A 21,189-nucleotide genomic window follows, 5' to 3' on the forward strand; every position below is an offset into this window, starting at 1 on the left:
GTACTGTAGCCTTCTTTTATAATGCAAAAAGAGAGAAAACGACCCGGAGTGCTCTGCAAAGAGAGTGCGGTAAAGGTGAGCACCAGATACAGGATGTAATTAGCATAGAGTTAAAGGATAGTAGGTGCAGAAAGCAGCTCCTGCAGAGCCAGGGGGCAGAAAAGCAAGCTTAGTTATAGGCTACAAATTCGGACCCGTTAAAATAAAAACTAGCAGTGATTAGGCCTGCTCACTGTTCTCTCCATCTTCTTTGTTCTCAGGAAAGAAAAGTAAGACTCATTCTTCTTTTTTCCCTTTTCATTGCAACAAGCCTAAGTGCAGCAATGAAGACCCAAGGCACCCAAAAATAAAAATAAAGAACAAATTAATATTTGAAAACTCTAAAAAATGTTGCTGTTAGATATCTCTGGGTGATAAGAGTAAGTCTAATTTTTATATTCATTTTTATACTTTTTTCAATTATTTATCTTTTCTAAGACCTTAAATTACTTAAGTACCTTGGGTTAGAGGCTTCCCTGGTGGCTCAGACAGTAAAGAATCTGCCTGTAATGTGGGAGACCCAGGTTCAATCCCTGGGTCAGGAAGATCCATCCCCTGGAGAAGGAAATGGCAACCCAGTCCAATATTCTTGTTTGGACAATCTCATGGACAAAGAAGACTGGCAGGCTACAGCCCATGGGGTTGCAAAGAGTTGGGCACGACTAATATTTTTACCCTTGGTTAAGTAATAATATGCCTTATAATGTTAATGATCAGAAAAATATATTATTTAAAAAATTATTTCTCCACCCCCCAAAAATTCATTTTGTAGAATAGTCTGGAAAAGTTGCTAGGGTCCTCCTGAAATAATTAATTATTGAGTACCTAAGTATCTCATGGAGCTACTAGATCAGTCCCAAAAGAAAAGATTCCTTCATTTATTCCTTCTCTTTATTTCCCCCTCTCATGCCTGTCATTCTCTTTTTAAAACAGTAGTTAAGACCTGGCCCCTCTGCCTTTTGAAGCTTATTATCTAGATGAAAGAATCAAATTGCTATGTCATTGAATTGCTAATTCAAAACTTGCTATCTCCTCCTAAAATCTGATCCTGCAGTTTCTGCCCCAGTGGGGTTTATATTGAAAAGCTGTCGCTGCAATTTAGGCACCTGGCCCCTCCAGACTTTGAGGAAAGGCATTAGCTTGAGCCTTTGCCTGCCTTTACCCAGTTTGCCCAGTACTTTTTCATTCCCAGCTTAATCAAAATCAAATCTCTTAATTCAGATAGCAGAACATTGGCAAAACTCAACATTCAGAAAACGAAGATCATGGCATCTGGTCCCATCACTTCATGGGAAATAGATGGGGAAATAATGGAAACAGTGTCAGACTTTATTTTTGGGGGCTCCAAAATCACTGCAGATGGTGACTGCAGCCATGAAATTAAAAGACGCTTACTCCTTGTAAGGAAAGTTATGACCCACCTAGATAGCATATTCAAAAGCAGAGACATTACTTTGCCAACAAAGGTCCGTCTAGTCAAAGCTATGGTTTTTCCTGTGGAGTATGGATGTGAGAGTTGGACTGTGAAGAAGGCTGAGCTCTGAAGAATTGATGCTTTTGAACTGTGGTGTTGGAGAAGACTCTTGAGAGTCCCTTCGACTGCAAGGAGATCCAACCAGTCCATTCTGAAGATCAGCCCTGGGATTTCTTTGGGAGGAATGATGCTAAAGCTGAAACTCCAGTACTTGGCCACCTCATGCGAAGAGTTGACTCTTTGGAAAAGACTCTGATGCTGGGAGGGATTGGGGGCAGGAGGAGAAGGGGATGAAAGAGGATGAGATGGCTGGATGGCATCACTGACTTGATGGACGTGAGTCTGAGTGAACTCCGGGAGTTGGTGATGGACAGGGAGGCCTGGCGTGCTGCGATTCATGGGGTCGAGAAGCGTTGGTCGGACACGACTGAGGAACTGAACTGAACTGAACTCAGGCTCCCTGGGCACCAGCAGCTCTTTATGTTTCTCTCTGACAGAGCCTTCTTTCTTGACAACTTGCCCCCGACCCTCTGGACCCCTTCAGTAAGGACTTCTCAGCGATCAGAAATGAAAAAAAGATACATCTCCAGTTCAGTTTTGGTTATCTGCTTTCAGGCCCTTCCTGTTCTTTCTGTTCCCGAGGAACAAAAATCAGAGACACAACCAGTGCTTTCCCAACGCAGACTGGGCCCAGGTCCGTTCTGACCACAGGGAGTTCGTGTTGAACCAAACGCTGCATGTCACAAGCGACACATTCTTTTGTTCTGTTTTCAACTAAACAGTTGCCTTGGTCAGTCCTTTGAGAAATCATTTCTGAAAGAGCCCCATGCCTAATGTTAGAGCGGAGCCTTCTGAGAAGTTGATTCATGTTGTAATCACAGATCAAGTGCCTGTCTCTCTCATTTATATGTCATCAATTCAGTTCAGATCAGTTGCTCAGGTCGTGTCCGTTCTGCAACCCCATGAACTACAGCACACCAGGCCTCCCTGTGCGTTACCAACTCCCGGAGTTGACTCAAACTCATGTCCATCGAGTTGGTGATGCCATCTAACCATCTCATCCTCTGTCGTCGTTACTTTGTGGGTAACTTGTCATCTGGTTTGCAGCTCTAGAATTCTCTGTTTTAAGTGTCCATAGTCAGTATCAATCATCTAATAGGGCTTCCCAGGTGGCTCAGTGGAAAAAAAAAAGTTAAAAAAATCATCTAATATCTTACAATTTATTAAAACTTAACTTGCAGTATACACGTTGCTTTTTTTGAGGCCCACCTCTACTTTTAGGATGTGTTTTTTGCCATGTAGATTTTCTTCCTGAAATCTAATGAATGTATCAGAACAAATTTCAGTCCTCAGAAGGGAATTTTTCACTTTAACTACCCGGCAGTTCCAAGTCATCTGAAAACAGCTATGAGCACTGGGCTGTGAGGACATCAGGAACTGGAAGACAGAACCGAGAAGCTGAAAGGTAGTTTCTCTGCCAGGACCCAGCAGACTGTGCTGGCCCGGCCATCTGGACACGTGGGAGACACGGCGAAACACAGACAGAGGGCCACCCGGCCAGTTCTCACAGTGACTTAGCGTTTTGCTGCTGTCAGCCAGGGATGGCTGCTTCAAAGAGCTGCCTGTCTTCAGTGCCTGTAGTTTTCTCTGCTGAACTCATCCTGTGGCCCCCTCCCCCAAGTCTGCTTCTCCGATAACTCAGAGAACCACGTCCATTCACTCAATAAACACTTACGGAGCATGAGCTCTGTTCTGGTCCTGGGCTTGGTGCTGGCGGTGTAGTGATGAGCACAGGAAAGAGGGCTCCTGCCTCCTAGAGCTTGCAGCCAAGTGGGCAAGGCACGCACATCACACACACAGTTTGTCACTGTAGATCGTGCAAGTGCTACCAGGGGAAATATGAGTTCAGATGAGGGTGGGGAACCGATTTGGATGGGCTGAGTGGGACGGGGCTCAGGCCGCCCTGTGCTGCAGAAGTGAGCTTGAAGCTGAGGTGAGGGTGAAGTAAGGGCCCTAATGTGTAAACCAGGCAGACACACGTTAGCTAAGTTAAATGTACACACACAGTGCTTTCACAGTGAATTTTGGCTCTGTATCCAAATTAAGAGCAGAGCACTCTCTCTGAGTTTTCTTGGCTGTCCTGGAAATACGGTCTTGTGTGCCTGAATTCCTGGTCCTTACTTCAGTTTGCCTCTGGGCTGTCCCTGTTATGGGTTTTTGGTCTTCATTTGTCCTTAACTGTACTCACTGCTTTGTGAGTAGCCTGGTGGGCAAGGTTCCCTCCACTGATCTTTAAACTTTCTCACCTGACTGTGCTTCACAGATCAGCCTGTCTGCTCCTCCTCTCTGGCTCTGCCCCACACATCACCAGGTAGAAGCTTCCCAGGGAGGCTCCAGCCCTTCACCCTGTCCTACCACAGCCTCAGAGTCTGTGCTGTTATGGCTGCTGGAAATGCAGAAGAAGCACTTAGAAGGAGCATAGCCTTCCATGCCTTTCACATCTGAATTCAGATTGTGACTCTGATCTTAGATGTGTGTCCCAGTCCAGTTTTTTGATCTCTTCAAAGCTTGCTATCATTACCTGGAAAATAATTTTTGCTATGAGGATTAGAGATAATGTGTGCCGAGCATGCAGTACCTAGTTGGCATTCATTGAAAGCAACCACCCCGACCCTCCACCCCTGGGTGAGCCAGAAGGGAAGAAAGGATTCTGGGGATGTTGTCCCAGAAAGTATATACATGCTTTCTTCACCTTCTTCATGACTAATGCGCTCTGGTTTGCAGGCAGAAGACAAGGCAGACGTGCTGAATAAGGAGCTTCTCTTGACCAAACAGAGGCTGGTGGAGACCGAAGAAGAGAAGAGGAAGCAGGAGGAAGAGACGGCTCAGGTAACAGGCATGGGTGGAGGGGGGGGGGGGGTAACTAGTCTTTACGCAGGTGCATTGGTTCTTGGACTTGATTAATACTATAAACAGGAAGTAAAGTTGTTGTTGGTCAGTTGCTCAGTTGCATCTGACTCTTTGCGACCCCATGGACTATAGCACACCAGGCTTCCCTGTCCCTCACTATCTCCCAGAGCTTGCTCAAAATCGTGTCCATTGAGTCGGTGATGCCATCCAGCCATCTCATCCTTTTGTCATCCCCTTCTCCTCCTGCCTTCAATCTTTCCCAGCATCAGTTAAATATGAAGTAAAGTTAAATTTGTTCTAAATCAAGGCTGGTGCTGAAGCGGTACATGTGAGTAGCACTGAGTCATTTCTCCTGAAGGGTGTTAGGAGAGGTGGCAGCATTTCCACCCTGGAACAGCTTTCAGGAATTTGCCTTCACTGAGATGTCTAGCAAGAGTGTTAAGTCTTCTCCAAGTTTAAGAACTTGTAAATTTCGTGTGACATCTCCAAGATGACTGACTTCTCTGAAGTCATTTATGAGGATCATTAAGCCAGATGCCTACAGAGATCTCTGCTGAGATTTGCCTCCATCAGTCTTGCTTCATTTTCTGGATTGATGACTTTGAAGAAGGAACACCAACATTTCTGTTCCTGGCAGAACTCTCAAATCATATTCTCTGAGGGAATAGAAAGAAACCCTTGGGAATCAGCCTTGAAGTTAGCTCCCTTCTAACTTCAGGTGGTGAGGATGATCAGCTGGAAGACACGCCATTGCCCAGGAGCCCCAGAGGTGACAGGTGACAGCTGGAGTCAGAGCTTCCAGCTTCCGTAAGGAAGAGCAGGCTGTTTCACCAGTGGTCTCCATCTCTGTCTGTCCCAGCCAGGCACGATTAGCTCAATTATTTTAATGAGTTTCATTCGGAGACATCAATAATAATAATAAATATAAAACAGAACACAAAGCATTTCAAAGACCTCCTTCCAAGCAACCAGGAAAAGTTCCAGTAAAGTTACTAATGAAGGGATGTGTTATTTAGCATCTTCCGGAATTTATAAAAAGTATTCCATGATTTCCATTTTTTTCCCCTAAATAATGAAATGTTTTGGCAATTACGGTGGACCAGGAATTTTTTTTTTAACGTAATCAAAAATATTCAGGGGCTGATTATTGGTTTGATCTTGGCATTTTGATGGGTTTTACTCTTTTCTTGATTTCCTGCTTTTTGAGGGCCTACTTCAGTACTTTAGGTAAAGAATAAAGCTATTAACAAAGGAATTTAATCCATGATTTTCCTTTTGTGTGTGTGTGTGTGTCTTATTTTAACTATGGTTCCCAAGTGAGATCATTCTCATTTGTCAAATGAGTTAACTACAACTTAGAGAAACTGAGGGAATTACTCAAAGCCTCTCAGCTACCTAAGTTGACCCTGAGTCAGTGGAACCTTATGGCAGAAGGGACAAAGGGCATGGTTGATGTCCTTGAATTATGGAAGATAAAGAACGGAGACCAATAAAAACAAATAAGTTTGAATCAGTATAACCTACAAATGCTCTTAAAATTTTAGAATGTAGCAAATATGAAGAAACTCCCAGGTCCTCTAATGAGAAGTTCAGCTATCAATTGCAATAACTTGTGGATTTGGAAGTACCAAGTATCCTCTGTTCATATTTTGGGATGCTGCAAAGCAGAATTCATCCGCTGTTTTCTGATTGTGTACTTGCAGAGTAACCAGGGTTGGTTTTCGTTTGGTCATCTTGGGAGAATTGAATTCTTTCCCTTTTATCTGGTGACATCTAAGCCTTTTCATTGCTCTAACCTTCTTCTTGAGCTGCCAAGCTACAGAAATAACTGTGGTTTTAGGTTCAGCATTCATAATTCAGTATTTCTGTGACTGTAACAAGTACTGCCTCGTATGTCACTTTAACTTCTAAAGTCAGTGTTTCTTTAGTCCACACCTCCATTTTTTGACTCCAGTCCCAAAAGCCTCTTGTTTCTACCTCCAGAGAGGTAACAACAGAGTCAATATGAGATGAGAAAGAAGGCTAAAATGTTTTTTCAGTAGTCTCTGACAGAGCATCGAGAGTACATGCAGTGTTTGCCGTGATGTTTTTTGTTTTAGACTCATGAGGATAAAGATAGCTTCTGAACAGACCCTTATTCGACAGTTGTTTACCTTGCTGTTGACTGGGAATCAGGCAAGTCAATATCCATATTACACTCGAATATGGATATTGGTGGAAATGTGTAAAGATTTTGATTGAGTCTTGATGTTTCTCATTCTTACTCTTTATAGCTAAAAGAAGTCTTCAGGAAACAGCTAGAGAAGGCGGAATATGAAATCAAGAAGACTACAGCTATCATTGCCGAGTATAAACAGGTAATGTACCCCTGTGGGCTTCATCACTGTAGAAGTATTTGTTTCACTTTTTTCTTTGAGGAAATTTTGTTTGTTTGTTTTTAGAGTTTCCAGAACAGTTGCTGCACTGCACGGATTATATTTGTTGGCTCATTTTCCCCTCTGAAACAGACAGTGGTTAGACATGCTTGCTGATAACATGGGAAGTTTAATTGAGCAAAACAATCTGTTGGTTGTTTTCAATGTTTGATAGATTTAGAGGAATGAGAAATCTTATTACCATTGGGATCCTGCCTCTGCCTTACTCAGAAGCTAATTTCCAGTAGATCACATTTGCCAAGCACTAGAATTTAGCGTTTGTGCAGCTAGGAGATCCGTGCGTCCTTTGCTGTCACCGTAGAGAACACGGGAGCTCTTTTCTGCATATGCCTGTGTGTCTTTATCCAACAGGGGCTAGTGCCTAGCAGGAAACCTCTTGTGAACCTTAAAATGATCTTTTAATGGGCGGGGGTGGGGGGTGGAGGCAGGGGCTATTCTCCTTGAGGACGTTTCTGATCTCATCACCAGACAGGGTCTCAGAAAGCCTCCATTCCAGCTCCAGTGGTCCCTGCTGGTTAGGCTGGGGCACAGCCAGGAATCCGCTTATTGTCACAAGACCCTGACTCGACTGTTCCAGCTTTCCCAAATTATTAAGGCACCATATGCCACCTACTTATCCAGAAATTTCCTTAGGGTCTCCTGTTTCACAAAGAAGCTAGAAGTCTAAGTCTTACTTTTTTTAAAAGTGGTTTTTTGCTTGTAAATAAAATGTATGTCCCTCGTGGAAGTGCAGAAAAACACAAAGAAAACAAACCTCCCTTAATGTTTCCAACTAGAAAGAATCACTTAACGCACTGAGTATGCTTTGTTGCTGTTGATATATAAATAAGAACGGCAGTCATATTGTTCAAGCTTTTGGAGGAAAACTAGTTCATTTGTTATTATGAATATCTTTCCACAAGGATTCCCCCCTTTCTTGGAAGATTGCTTAGAACTAAGGCCTCAGAGCTATCTTACTCTGTTTTATAATCTGTTTATATCTATATGCTTATTTATCTATACATATATATAATCAATATATGTTTATTTAATGCCTGCTGCATGTGAGGCTTGATACTTTGGAGGAATAAAAGAGAAATTGATTCAGTTTCTCTTCTCTGGAAGCTGATCTTGTAATAGGTAAAACTTGGCCATAATTAAGAGGAGAGGGAATTATGTATGAGAGATAAGGAATCCCTTCCTGGAGAAGGAAGTGATTTGAGTTGTGCTTCAAAGGTAAGGTGAGGTTCAGGCATCTGGAGATGGAGAAGGAAAGTCTGGAAAGGTTGGAAAAGCATGTGCAAAGGCATGGGAGGTTGGTTAGCCACAGTTTTGTTTAGCAAGAGTTTCAAGTACAGGCAAGAAAAGCAAAGATGAGTTGGGGCCGAGTTCAGGGAACGTCTTCAGAGACAGGCTGAGGAGTTTGTATTTCATTCTGTTTGTAGCAGGACGGTGGCATGACTGGGAGCATGGATCTGGCCCTACTCGGTCCCAGGGAGAACTGTGGAAGCAAGTGGAGAGATGCACAGGCAGAGAAAGACACAGAGCAGCCAGAGGCCAACAGCAGAGGCTAACGGAGACAAAACAGGGTCCTGAGCTACAGTAGATAGCAGTGGAAAGGAGAAACAAGAAATACAAGAGAGTTAATAAGGACATTCTGAATTTGGATAGCCAGGAGGAGGGCTGGTTAGACGTTAAGCAGTACGAGGAACGTCAAAGACCACGTGCTTGTCATCACTGCAGGTGCATTTTTTCCATCACATTAGGCCATAGGTGGCCTCCATATGCAGCACTTTTCAAAGAGCAGTCCTCGGGATGATTCTTGAATATTATCTGGCAAACACTTCAAGCAACAGGCCCATCTCTTTGAAAATAATTATACATATAATCCAAATGCATTCTGTAGTTGGAATTGGCTACCTGTTGGCTATATTTCAGAAGGTTTGGGCTTATTTAAAATGGTTTATGGTTTGCCAGAATTGCTATAGAGATCACTTCCTTTTAACATCAGCCAGTACAGTCCTGCCTATTGTTTCCAGGCCTGGATCTGGAGAAACTGGAGACTGAAATCAGTAAGTTCTGATCTCTGAAACTATAGCCTGGGATTATTTAAGTGTCTGTTTTGATAATAGAGGTGGACCTTTTATGTTTTTAGTCCAAATTGCACTTGAAAATTTGACATACCCTAAATGTTTTATTCCATTTTTTTTCCAAAATAAAAAGATTCTTACTTCACTCAGGCTTAGTAATACTTGACCTTCCAGTTTTATAGGTGTATATATATAGTATATATAGGGCTTCCTAGGTGGCACAGTGGTAAAGAATCCGCCTGGCAATGCAGGAGATGCAAGAGACATAGGTTCAGTCCCTGGATTGGGCAGATATCCTGGAGGAGGAACCCACTCCAGTATTCTTGCCTGGAAAATTCCATGGACAGAGGAGCCTGGCAGGTTATAGTCCATGGGGCCCCAAAGAGTCAGACATGACTGAGACACTGAGCACAGAGAGAGAGAGAGACAGAGAGAGAGATATATCAGTGTACACACACACACACACATGCACACACACAATTTGGGGGACTTTAAAAGCACTTTTTCTCTGTTCCCTGTACTTGTTAGCACCTTGTTTCAGAATAATGAGATGTTTTTTAATGGCCCTATATTAAACCTTTATGTAAATTTTCTTTCCCAGTGATTATCACAACACAGTACTTTTCAGTCATGAAGAAACTGAGGCTTAGAAAGATGAGTGAATATACCCAAGGACACCATGCTAGGAAGTCATAGAGCTAGACTTCCAGGCATTTCATTTTATTCTGTGTTGCCAAACCTCTTGTTTAAAGTTTTAAGTCTCTATTATTTTCTGGTCACTTTAACTTTTAAAAAATTCACTCTGCCACTTCCTAAAGAAACTTGTGATTGAAAACAGAAACTCTTTGTGTTGTAGCAGACAGGAGACATTTCTGGTTCAGAATTATTTTCATCAGATTCCTAGAATAGTACCTTGGCCAAAGTAGACAGTCAGCAAGATTCTACAGATTGATTCCAAAGTGAGGACAGGAATTCTCTGGAACCAGTCACAAAAGCTAGTGACAGACATAAATCAAACTTATCCCCTGTGTTTTTTCTACTGACTGAGATAGAAATGTGCTTATATACAGAACAGGCTTAGGCTTTCTGCGGCTCATTGTGGGAATGACTGGCAAATTTGCAAAATTTCATCTAGTGTCAGAGATGCTGGAGTGATATATGGGTAAATGAACAGCTATGTGCACATGCTACATGAGTCGTTGTACTTTCTAATAAAGCAGCTCTTTTCTTTCTCTTAGATCTGTTCCCAGTTGAGTACCCGACTGGAGAAACAGCAAGCAGCCAGCAAGGAGGAGCTGGAAGTGGTAAAGGTGAGAAAGAATGAAACAGTTCTGTCATACAGTGTCTTCCCAATTCATGTCATCTTAAGTGAGTACTTGATCCCAGTATATGATGACACACCACAGGCAGGACAGCCTGTAAATACAGCCCCCACCCCACCTTTGTTACAAAGGATTTAGGAATTATGGAGAATAGGATTCGTCTCTGGACTGGGATGTGGGCCAGATGAAAGCCCATAAACCTTGTGGGCTGTCAGAGACAGGTAACAGGAAAAGAGGTTAGATTTCAGCCTTGGCACACGAGGCCCCTGAGCTTTCTTGCATGTTGGCAACCTGGGAACCCTCAGAAGCCCGCATCCCAACTGTGCCTGGATTGATGTGACTTCAGTGTGCAGCCCAGGAGGATCATCCCATTAATCTCTTAAAACAGCAGACGCCATGGGCAATATAGAACTCAGCTGGAGGTGGATTTTTCCACCAGTGTTTTAGAGATGTAAAGGAAATCTGTAGCATTTATAGGGATCCCCTGGTGGCTCAAACAGTAAAGAATCTGCCTGCAATGCAGGAGACCCGAGTTCTAATCCCTGGATCAGGAAGATTCCCTTGGGGAAGGGAATGACAACCCACTTCAGGATTCTTGCCTAGAGAATTCCATGGACAGAGGAGCCTGGTGGGCTACAGTCTATGGAGTCACAGTCAGATTTATTTATATGCCGCCCCCTCGTGGTAGAACTCCTTGTGTTTCTTTTCTGTTTGAAAAAAGCAATAGCTTACTCTACAGAACCAGGAGTAAATTAAGTGGATTGGTATTCTTTAAGCAGCAGCGTCGGCACAGCCCACTCTTGGGACCAGTGTTACAGAAACCTGATGCAATTCAATTTGAATATATTCAGGTTTATACAGTACTAGTAAGTAAATGCATTCTAGACACTTTTGCATATCATTTAACAACTTGACAAGTTATTTAACCTCGGCTCAGACAGTAAAGAATCCACCTGCAATGTGGGAGATATGCGTTTGATCCCTGGTTAGGAAGATCCCCTGGAGGACAGCATGGCAACCCACTCCAGTACTCTTGCCTGGAGAATCCCCATGGACAGAGGAGCGTGGTGGGCTACAGTCCATGTGGTAGCAAAGAGTCGGCCATGACTCAGTGACTAAGCACAGCTTTATTTTGTGTTCTGTAAACTAGAGATATTACCTACCTCGTAAGGTCATTTTGAAGATTAAATAAGATGATGTATATAAAGTGCTTAGTCTAGAACTTGGCACGCAGTAAATACTCAGTGAATACATATTTTATAAATTATAACCTGAAAATCTGAGACATGAGAACTGAAAAATCTGAACCTTGCTCTGGGAAGGTGACTTTTGGGGCTTTGGGCCTGGGAGACATGCTTGGACATACCAGAGAAAGAATTTAATGACCAGTGGAATGAAGAAGCAGCTAATGAAAAGATGACACCAAAGCCTTTAGGCCTACATGGTGGGGTCATGCACGGTGACACAAGTGTGAGCACGGTTGCTTTGTGTGTGTGTGTGTGTATGTGTGTGTGTGTGTAAAGAGAGGAGCATGGTTATGGTTAGGGACATCCTGAGCTTGTAACAGTAGGGCATCAAAATAAAAATATTCTATAATATCCCTGATCTCTTAAATTTTTTGAAGATATTTTAAGAAAACAGCAGATCTATTGTTGCTATTGTTCAGTGCTCTCTGCTTGATTGACAGTCCAGGCATATAACCTAGTGACTTTTATCATCTTGAACAATAACGACCATCTTTCCTTAAAGTTGAACAAAAGGACATATCTTGAGTTGGCCAAAAAATTCATTTGGGTACTTCTATACCATCTTATGGAATAACCCAAACGAACTTTTTGGCCAGCCCAATACTTGTTTGTTGCTAGGGGAGACCTAGGTTACTCATAATGACCTTCCTTGTCTAAGTAGGCAAATTTACTTGTACTCTTTAAGCGTCTTCATTTGTAAATGGGGATGATAATAGTACCTAATCATATGGTCAGATCAGATTAGATCAGATTAGTCGCTCGGTCATGTCCGACTCTTTGCGACCCCATGAATTGCAGCACACCAGGCCTCCCTGTCCATCACCAACTCCCGGAGTTCACTCAGACTCACGTCCATCGAGTCAGTGATGCCATCCAGCCACCTCATCCTCTGTCATCCCCTTCTCCTCCTGCCCCCAATCCCTCCCAGCATCACAGTCTTTTCCAATGAGTCAACTCTTTGCATGAGGTGGCCAAAGTACTGGAGTTTCAGCTTTAGCATCATTCCTTCCAAAGAAATCCCAGGGCTGATCTCCTTCAGAATGGACTGGTTGGATCTCCTTGCAGTCCAAGGGACTCTCAAGAGTCTTCTCCAACACCACAGTTCAAAAGCATCAATTCTTTGGAGCTCAGCCTTCTTCACAGTCCAACTCTCACATCCATACATGACCACAGGAAAAACCAAGCCTTGACTAGACGGACCTTTGTTGGCAAAGTAATGTCTCTGCTTTTGAATATGCTGTCTAGGTTGGTCATAACTTTTCTTCCAAGGAGTAAGCGTCTTTTAATTTCATGGCTGCAGTCATCATCTACAGTGATTTTGGAGCCCAGAAAAATAAAGTCTGACACTGTTTCCACTGTTTCCCCATCTATTTCCCATGAAGTGATGCGACCGGATGCCATGATCTTCATTTTCTGAATGTTGAGCTTTAAGCCAACTTTTTCACTCTCCATTTTCACTTTCATCAAGAGGCTTTTGAGTTCCTCTTCACTTTCTGCCATAAGGGTGGTGTCATCTGCATATCTGAGGTTATTGATATTTCTCCTGGCAATCTTGATTCCAGCTTGTGTTTCTTCCAGCCCAGCATTTTTCATGATGTACTCTGCATATAAGTTAAATAAGCAGGGTGATAATATACAGCCTTGACGAACTCCTTTTCCTATTTGGAACTAGTCTGTTGTTCCGTGTCCAGTTCTAACTATTGCTTCCTGACCTGCATACAAATTTCTCAAGAGGCAGATCAGGTGGTCTGGTATTCCCATCTCTTGAAGAATTTTCCACAGTTTATTGTGATCCACACAGTCAAAGGCTTTGGCATAGTCAATAAAGCAGAAATAGATGCTTTTCTGGAACTCTCTTGCTTTTTCCATGATCCAGCGGATGTTGGCAATTTGATCTCTGGTTCCTCTGCCTTTTCTAAAACCAGCTTGAACATCAGGAAGTTCACGGTTCACATATTGCTGAAGCCTGGCTTGGAGAATTTTGAGCATTACTTTACTAGCGTGTGAGATGAGTGCAATTGTGCAGTAGTTTGAGCATTCTTTGGCATTGCCTTTCTCAATCATATGGTAGCTCTAGGGTTAAATGAGGTAATTAATGCATGTAGACTGTATGCCATGGGCTTGGCATCCAGTTAGGATAATGGTAGAATAAAATTTCTAGAACACATACAAGAAAATGCTATAACACTTCCTATCTCCAGAGTTTTTCTATAGTTACTTTAAGAAAAAGTAGCACCTATCTTCAATAGTTGGGGTTTGTGCTGATTATAACCATTTTGGTCACAGCCCAAGAAAAATACTTTCATAAATGGGCCTTCATTTGATGACCAGAAGCAGTGCCCAAAGAAAAATCATATCACAGTGTCTCAGAACATGATCTATGCTATGAAGCACAGTTGAATACTGGTTATCTCTTTTGGGTATTTCAGGGTAAAATGATGGCATGTAAACACTGCAGTGACATTTTCAGCAAGGAGGGTGCTTTGAAAGCAGCGGCCGTAAGCAGAGAGGACCAGGGCATTGAATCGGATGATGAGAAGGACTCTCTTAAGAAGCAACTGAGGGAGATGGAGCTGGAATTGGCACAAACCAAACTGCAGCTGGTGGAGGCCAAGTGTAAAATCCAGGTTGGTGATTTGGTAAAAGACCAATAAGAAAAAAATAAAAGTTAGTGGTCCAAGATATTCTAGTATTAAAGCTCAGAATCATGGAATGTTATACCATATATGATGAATACATTTTCTGCCCACTAATGAGTTGTATTTTACGTCACTTTTAAACACTGATATAAACCAGTCAATCCTAAAGGAAATCAGCCCTGAATATTCATTGGAAGGACTGATGCTAAAACTGAAGCTCTAATACTTTGGCCACCTGATGCAAAGAGCCAACTCATTGGAAAAGACCCTGATGCTGGGAAAGATTGAGGGCAGGAGGAGAAGGGGACGACAGAGGATGAAATGGTTGGATGGCATCACCAACTTAATGGATATGAGTTTGAGCAAACTCTAGGAGATAGTGAAGGAAAGGGAAGCCTGGCATGCTGCCGTCTGTGGGGTTGCAAAGAGTTGTGTTGCAGAGTCGGACACAACTGAGCAAAACAAAACTAAACAAAAATAAACACATAATTTTAAATTTTTAATAATTAAATTTCACACACACACACATCTTATGGGAACTTAAGCATATGCCTTTTTAGTTTTCCCTGAGATTTTTTTTGCCATGGTCCTTTCTCATTGAACTTGGTCACTTAGCTGATGCTTAGAGATGAAAAGCCAAACCCCTCCTGCTCTCCTTGCCCTAACAGTTGAACGTTGGCCAACAGCTATTCTTTTCTTTGGAGTCCCTTTTCATCTTTACCTGATTTTGCCAAGTCCCTTTCCCCATAATCTCATTCCACTTTGGAGGATATCAGAATTAGGAAAACAGTCCTGGCTTCTGATGGACCATTTCCTTCCATCAGTGATCTTCACCCTCACTGCGTCCTGCCATGGCATCCACTGCACTACACTAATGATCCTGAACTTTCTGCACCAGACCTTGTACATTCTCAGGGCCACAGGCTGTGTGTTGGGACCCAGACCTCATTCATGCTTACACTATCAGTAGAACTTCTTTCCATCCATATGCTTATGTTTACCTGTGGTTTTAAACATCTTCTCTCAGGTTGCAGCCTAAATTCGACCTAAATTGCAAGGGGGAGGAAAGGGTAAAATGAGGTTTCCTGTCACTGATCAGAGAAAGCACAGATTCTGCGTTTTAGTGGTAACTCTTTTAGCTCTACATTTTTTTTTCCTGCATTCAGAAGCCAACTAAATCTCACCTGGGTGTGTAGGAAGAAAACTACGGCCATGTGGATTCCAAAAAGCTGCACTCTGATTTTAATTTTGGCAGAGAGAAAACATTTCTATAACTCAGATGACTTTCTTTCTTTAATTAGGAACTTGAACATCAGAGAGGAGCCCTTATGAATGAAATCCAAGCTGCAAAAAACTCTTGGTTTAGCAAAACCCTGAACTCTATCAAAACGGCCACGGGCACGCAGCCGCTGCAGCCGCCACAGGCCACCCAGCCCCCCAAGGAGAGCACATAGTTCCAGCCTCACCCGAACACAGGAGCACAACGATCAAAGCGACGGAAACCCAGGAAGAGTCCTGGTGTCCCTTTGAAAGGAAGGGAGGGAGGCCAGAAAGCAAGCCAGGATCTTTCAGTAGCTCTCAATCTTTCTCGTATGACACTTTTCAAAGGGATGTTATTTAAACTAACCTGATTTATGTTGAATACCTGTGTTCGTGCTTCATAGAAGTCCGTGTTCCGATCCATCATAGTATTATTACACATTATTTTATATGCCTGATATCTGGTTGGAAACAAGTAATTCAGAGCTAAATGCTTTTTATTTAGAATTATTCATAATTATTTTTATCTTACATGAAAATGGAGATGTCTTTTATTCCAAGGTTGAATTGATAGGAAGATATTTGTCACAGCAAAAAAAAAAAGATTGAAACCTAAACCTCATAACTTTCCAGGACTTCTTCAGATAAAGCACACTGTGGGGCCAGCCACGACCACTGTCAGGTTTCCTCCTGAAAGTGATTCCCTGGACAGCGATAATCCTATCTGAAGGAAAGAGCAGATCTGGGGTTGGACAGTTCCCAAAGAGAAATAGTTTATTTTTATTTTCTGTGGGGTACATCTGGAAATTAAGTGCCAAGAACCATGGAATAAGATAGGCTATTGAGAACACACACTAGATAAAAAAGAACTGAGTTTTTATAAATGCAGGATAAAATAAATCACTTTGGTCCTGGTCTTCTAACAGGTCCTTTTCAGAATCCCACAGGAGAATCGCGAGTTCCTAAACAAGCATACAGTTGTGCCTTCTGGCAAATGTGAAGTCATAAGTGGATATTACGAGTTTCATCTTTAGGAGACCTTTACCAGAGAAGCCTGAAAGGCCCAGGAACAGTTACTGTGCTTAGAATGGAATGTAGAACCAGGGACAGAGTATTCGTTTAATGTTGACATATACTTTGCGAAGGAAACACTAATATACTGTAACTTTGTTAAAGTTATGAAATGGGAAATAGAGGTCAGCTTCATATCACCTTAATTTAATACTAGGCCCCTTTTTCTGAGTTCTGTAGCTTCCTAAAAATGTGCCCTTGGTACCCCTAGATGAAGAGATGCAAATGCATTTGTAACATTTTTGACTGCATATAAAACCTTTATAGAAATACTTATCTCATGGAAAGGCAAAGCTATTGTGTAAAAGTTGATGGAAATATTTTTTTTCAATTATATTTAACATGTCTTTATAAATAGTCTTTGCAGGAAATCCTTTGGTAAGGGAAAAACCAATTTTCCCATTTTTTAAGCTGTTTTGGAGGCCTTCGGTCCTTTTACGTCAACCAAACTACTGTCGTCTATGTACAGTAACATTTATTGATGCTCATCCTTGGCTTCACTGTCGAACATATTCTTTGCAGAGGATCTTAAACCCTGTAGTGGCAGAGTGACTCTCATCTGCGCCATATGTTTCAGTTAAAAGTGACACACTCTTGGAAGTAAAAATCATGTAAGAGCCATCTCAAGTCCAGGAGCATGCACTACAGGTTGCTCACGGTGGATCCTCTCCTCTAAAATAATCATTAAGCTCTAAAAAGTGAAGTTCCCCTCATCGGTAAGTGTTCTTCTGTCATCTATAGCCTATAAAATTGATGTGGTTGTTTGCTGTCCTTCATTACACTCATCAAATAATACTTTCCCTACAGAATTCCCTTTTTTTTTTGTCCTGACATCTTTCATCATAGTTTTCCTTTCACCCCAAAGGAAAATAACTCAGCATTCTGAGTATCTGTGTTGACTTTAACATTCCATTTATGGTGGTTTAGAAAAGTTAATATTTTTTTGTAAAATATAATGGCTAGAAAATTGCATCTTGGTACTTGTTTTTGTAAATCATTTAGTAAAATTTGTTAGCTTTCCTGGTACTTTATGCTTTGATCCCAAGAAGCCTTGTACAAGTTGCCTTATCAGATGGCTAGCTAAATTAAGGATGTTCTTTTGTGTTTTGTGAATCTCATAATTCTACTGTACAGAGCTCTTTTTACATTTCACTGAATGCCTAAATTGCATAATTTTCCTTAAATGGTAGTTGAGAGAGAACTAGCTCCAGGCTCACTTCTTACCTGCAGACCTGGCTCAGCTTTATACTCCCTAACATTTGTTTCTTTAAACAAAATCACCAGGTACAAACATTGTAAACATTTAATCGGTTGCATTTTAACAGATTATAATGGCCATCTATAGATTTTTTTTCCTCCTCCAGTTCCACATCATACTTGGGTGTGTGTATTAGTATCATAGTCTAAACTGTCTCTCACTACAATGCCTTTGGGTGAGTAGCAATAGCAAATACAGAAAGAAAGAAAATGCAAAAGTTGGTATATATTATTCATACAATGTTACAATAGCACTATCCCAGACCACATGCCTTTCACCATATATTGTTTAAAAACTCATGCATTCCAGCATTAAGTATCTGCTAGTTTTAATTTCGGAGAAGGCAATGGCACCCCACTCCAGTACTCTTGCCTGAAGGATCCCATGGACGGAGGAGCCTGGTAGGCTGCAGTCCATGGGGTCGCTGAGGGTTGGACACGACTGCACGACTGAGCGACTTCACTTTCACTTTTCACTCTCATGCATTGGAGAAGGAAATGGCAACCCACTCCAGTGTGCTTGCCTGGAGAATCCTAGGGATGGGGGAGCCTGGTGGGCTGCCGTCTCTGGGGTCGCACAGAGTCAGACACGACTGACATGACTTAGCAGTAGTAGCAGTTTTAATTTATCTTAACTTGAAGTATATTTGAGAATTCATACTCTTCTTTTGGTTTTAGAAAGAGGTTGACCAGCTCAAATATCCAGGAAAACTTCAAATATTTTAGTGTTTTTCATCTTTTCCTTGGATACATTGTATAAAACATTCCTCCAAAAATCCAACATTTGCAGCATTCTGAAAAGTGAAGAGTTCTCCTTTCATTAAATTCTTCAATATCAGAGAATGAAGTTCAATTTGATAATTCACTCATTAGCTTTTATATCTTGAGAATCTTTAACACATTCCTTAGAGCTGAAAGAAACCAAGTTGAATTTTGCAGTGCATATGTTTTCTAGCTTCCCACATCCTGAGCCATGGCACAATTTGGTTATATTTAGTTACATATAATTTAATGCAAAGAAATTCTCCATTACTGTGTATGAGTGCCTATCAGAAACACTAATAGGAATGTCACGTAGGCCTATGGCCTATCCTTCCATGCAACCAATAATTCTCTTTCCCTCTCCCAAATATTAAGTTCGTGGTTTGTTTTTCATTGGCTTTCTTAAATTTCCATAATAAAGTAGAAAAGTAATCTTTGTACTGATTTTGGGATATTTAATAGTATTTATCTGGTTTCATTGTTTTCAAAACTTTCATCCTCTTATACTATGTATTAATATTTATGTTTCTCAAACCCTTACTCCATTTTCCTAAAATACTTTCCAGTTGATAACGAGTGGCTTCATTTCCTAGCTGAAGTGAGAGAAACAAGAGAATACACAATGTAGGGCACAAGAGATGAAAGGTCCTTAAAGAAACGGATTCATTTCTGAGGATAAGAATCACATATGTAACTAACGTAAGGGATTGAGTTTTCTTTTTCTTTAGTTGAGATCAGTCTACTAATTATTCTGGTAAGGTGGTTGTCCAATTTCATGATCGTATTAGGGAAAAAGACGCTTTTAAAAAGTGAAATGTTTTATCTTTCTGGCACAGAACACTTTAATACTGAGTAAGATGATTCTGTTGTATAACTTACTCTTAAAAAAAAAATTCTTCTTCTCTTGTTCAAGTATAGGTAAACGAGAGCATGAACTATTGTTTGATTTGAATGCTGTGAGATTTGTGTGTGTGTGTGATTAGTGATTGGTATAACTTTATATGGCTTATCCCTGCCTCTTTGGTATACCCTGGTACCATCCAACTGAATATGCACACGGTGATCAGATACAGAAGGCCAGACCCAGCTCAGTGGCCTGTGTTTCCTACCACCAGATACAAAACTCTTGCCCTCTAGTTGCCATGCTGATGGTCACACTGAACTGGAACTGCTCCAGAACATCTTCCTGTCTCGTCGTGGCTTCCATGTAACACAGGCAGAGCCCTTAGGGATTTTCTTATCTTTCAAGAGCTACCAACATGAAAACTTGCATGTGGGCTGCACCTCGATAGGAGATGATCATCTTGAGTTGTAAGGAGAAAAGTGGATATTCGTGAGTAGCTTAGCAACTATAGGCAGCTGTCAGACATTCCTGTCTTAGCTTCCATCGAAAAGACTACATGTCGAGCTTATCTACAAGTGTGTTTGCTCCCTGCTATAAAAACATCTTCATCAACGTGTCCCACTCTCCCTGCCTCCACCCCTGGTTTTTTGTTAGTGGTATTCTGGAAACTTTAAAAAAAAAGAATCATTGAGTAGAAAGTGAACATTTTAAGTTACTTTCCTTTTTCATTGGCAATAAATTAACATGTAAAATCTCTTCTGTTGAAATGTAACTTTTAATAACTATATATTATATATGGAATAAAATATAGGGAACTGAATGATAAGGACATAAATTCATCAAGACTCTGGTGTCATGAAAGCACAAGAATAAAGTCTGGAATTGGTCCCAGAATCCAAGATCGTAATAGCCTTTGCATCAGTTTCTCTATTTTTGGTATTCTGCATAATGTATGGATCCTTAGTTCAAATAAGAAAGAAAGTTTCTCAGTCAGCCTCACTTCATTTCTTTCAACTCCTACCTTTCCCTTGCTGAGGAGGTAGTAGAAATTCTATGCTATCTGTTTTTACAAATTCTATGATTTTGCCCATGGCTTCTCCAATGTAAACAGGTTCCAGAATAAAAGAGTTGATTAGCTCAAACAGTGCTAATTGACTACGAAAGAAATTGGTGAGCAGCCTCTCTCCTCTATCAACACTGACCAATTAGATGTTTCCATTATTCCATGTATTATGTATAGTACACTCTATAAATGTAAATGTAATGCTTGTTAAGAAAAGTGCAATTTATTGTACATTGTCCCAACAAATGTTTACTTTTATAATTGTTATGAACTTGAATTGGATTAATATCTTGTTTTCATGTGTGAATGAAGCCTTGTGAAATAAACAAATGCAACCGAGAAGGTAGCAAGGTGACTGTTTTTGTGAGCCAGTGATGTTCTCAATGCTTTGTGTTGCCCCTTTGGCCCCATTAAGCAGTAATAAACATTTGTTCTAAAATCAATCTATGTCTTTTTGATTTTTTTTCTAGTTGACTTTATTCTGAATCATCTGAACCTGGTGTTGGTGAAAAGCTTCTTATCTGATACTAGACTCTAGTCACTGTAGCAAGGAGAAATAGGAGTTTGCCCTGCAAAATGATATCCTGTACAGCAGGCACAGCCAAGTGCCCTGTATGCCTCTCTATAGAGATTCCTTGGTTGCAAGTAAGAAACTCTCTCAAGCTAGCCTAATAATAATAAGGTAGTTAATTAAAAGGGGGAAAGTATATTTAGCTCATAATACCAAAGGCCAAAGTTTTGGGCCTGAAGAGGCACAGGGACCAGGGGCTGGAATGCCATTAGGAATGTGAGCAATT

At 41.3% G+C, this 21,189-nt stretch overlaps 1 protein-coding gene across 8 annotated transcripts in view; it reads left to right on the forward strand.

The window, feature by feature from the left end:
* RABGAP1L (RAB GTPase activating protein 1 like) overlaps positions 1-20,835 on the forward strand; it is a 163,842-nt gene extending 143,007 nt beyond the window's left edge. For all 8 annotated transcript variants that reach the window (XM_003587088.5, XM_059875805.1, XM_059875802.1 and 5 more), the window contains 5 exons: positions 4,298-4,402; positions 6,697-6,780; positions 10,166-10,237; positions 13,926-14,123; positions 15,437-20,835. In XM_003587088.5, coding sequence (XP_003587136.1) covers positions 4,298-4,402; positions 6,697-6,780; positions 10,166-10,237; positions 13,926-14,123; positions 15,437-15,589 — 612 coding nt within the window. In that variant the 3' untranslated portion in view covers positions 15,590-20,835. The remainder of the gene's footprint in view (positions 1-4,297; positions 4,403-6,696; positions 6,781-10,165; positions 10,238-13,925; positions 14,124-15,436) is intronic.
* The last annotated feature ends 354 nt before the right edge of the window (positions 20,836-21,189 follow it).

This window comes from Bos taurus, chromosome 16, assembly GCF_002263795.3.
Source record: "Bos taurus isolate L1 Dominette 01449 registration number 42190680 breed Hereford chromosome 16, ARS-UCD2.0, whole genome shotgun sequence".
Taxonomy (NCBI): domain Eukaryota; kingdom Metazoa; phylum Chordata; class Mammalia; order Artiodactyla; family Bovidae; genus Bos; species Bos taurus.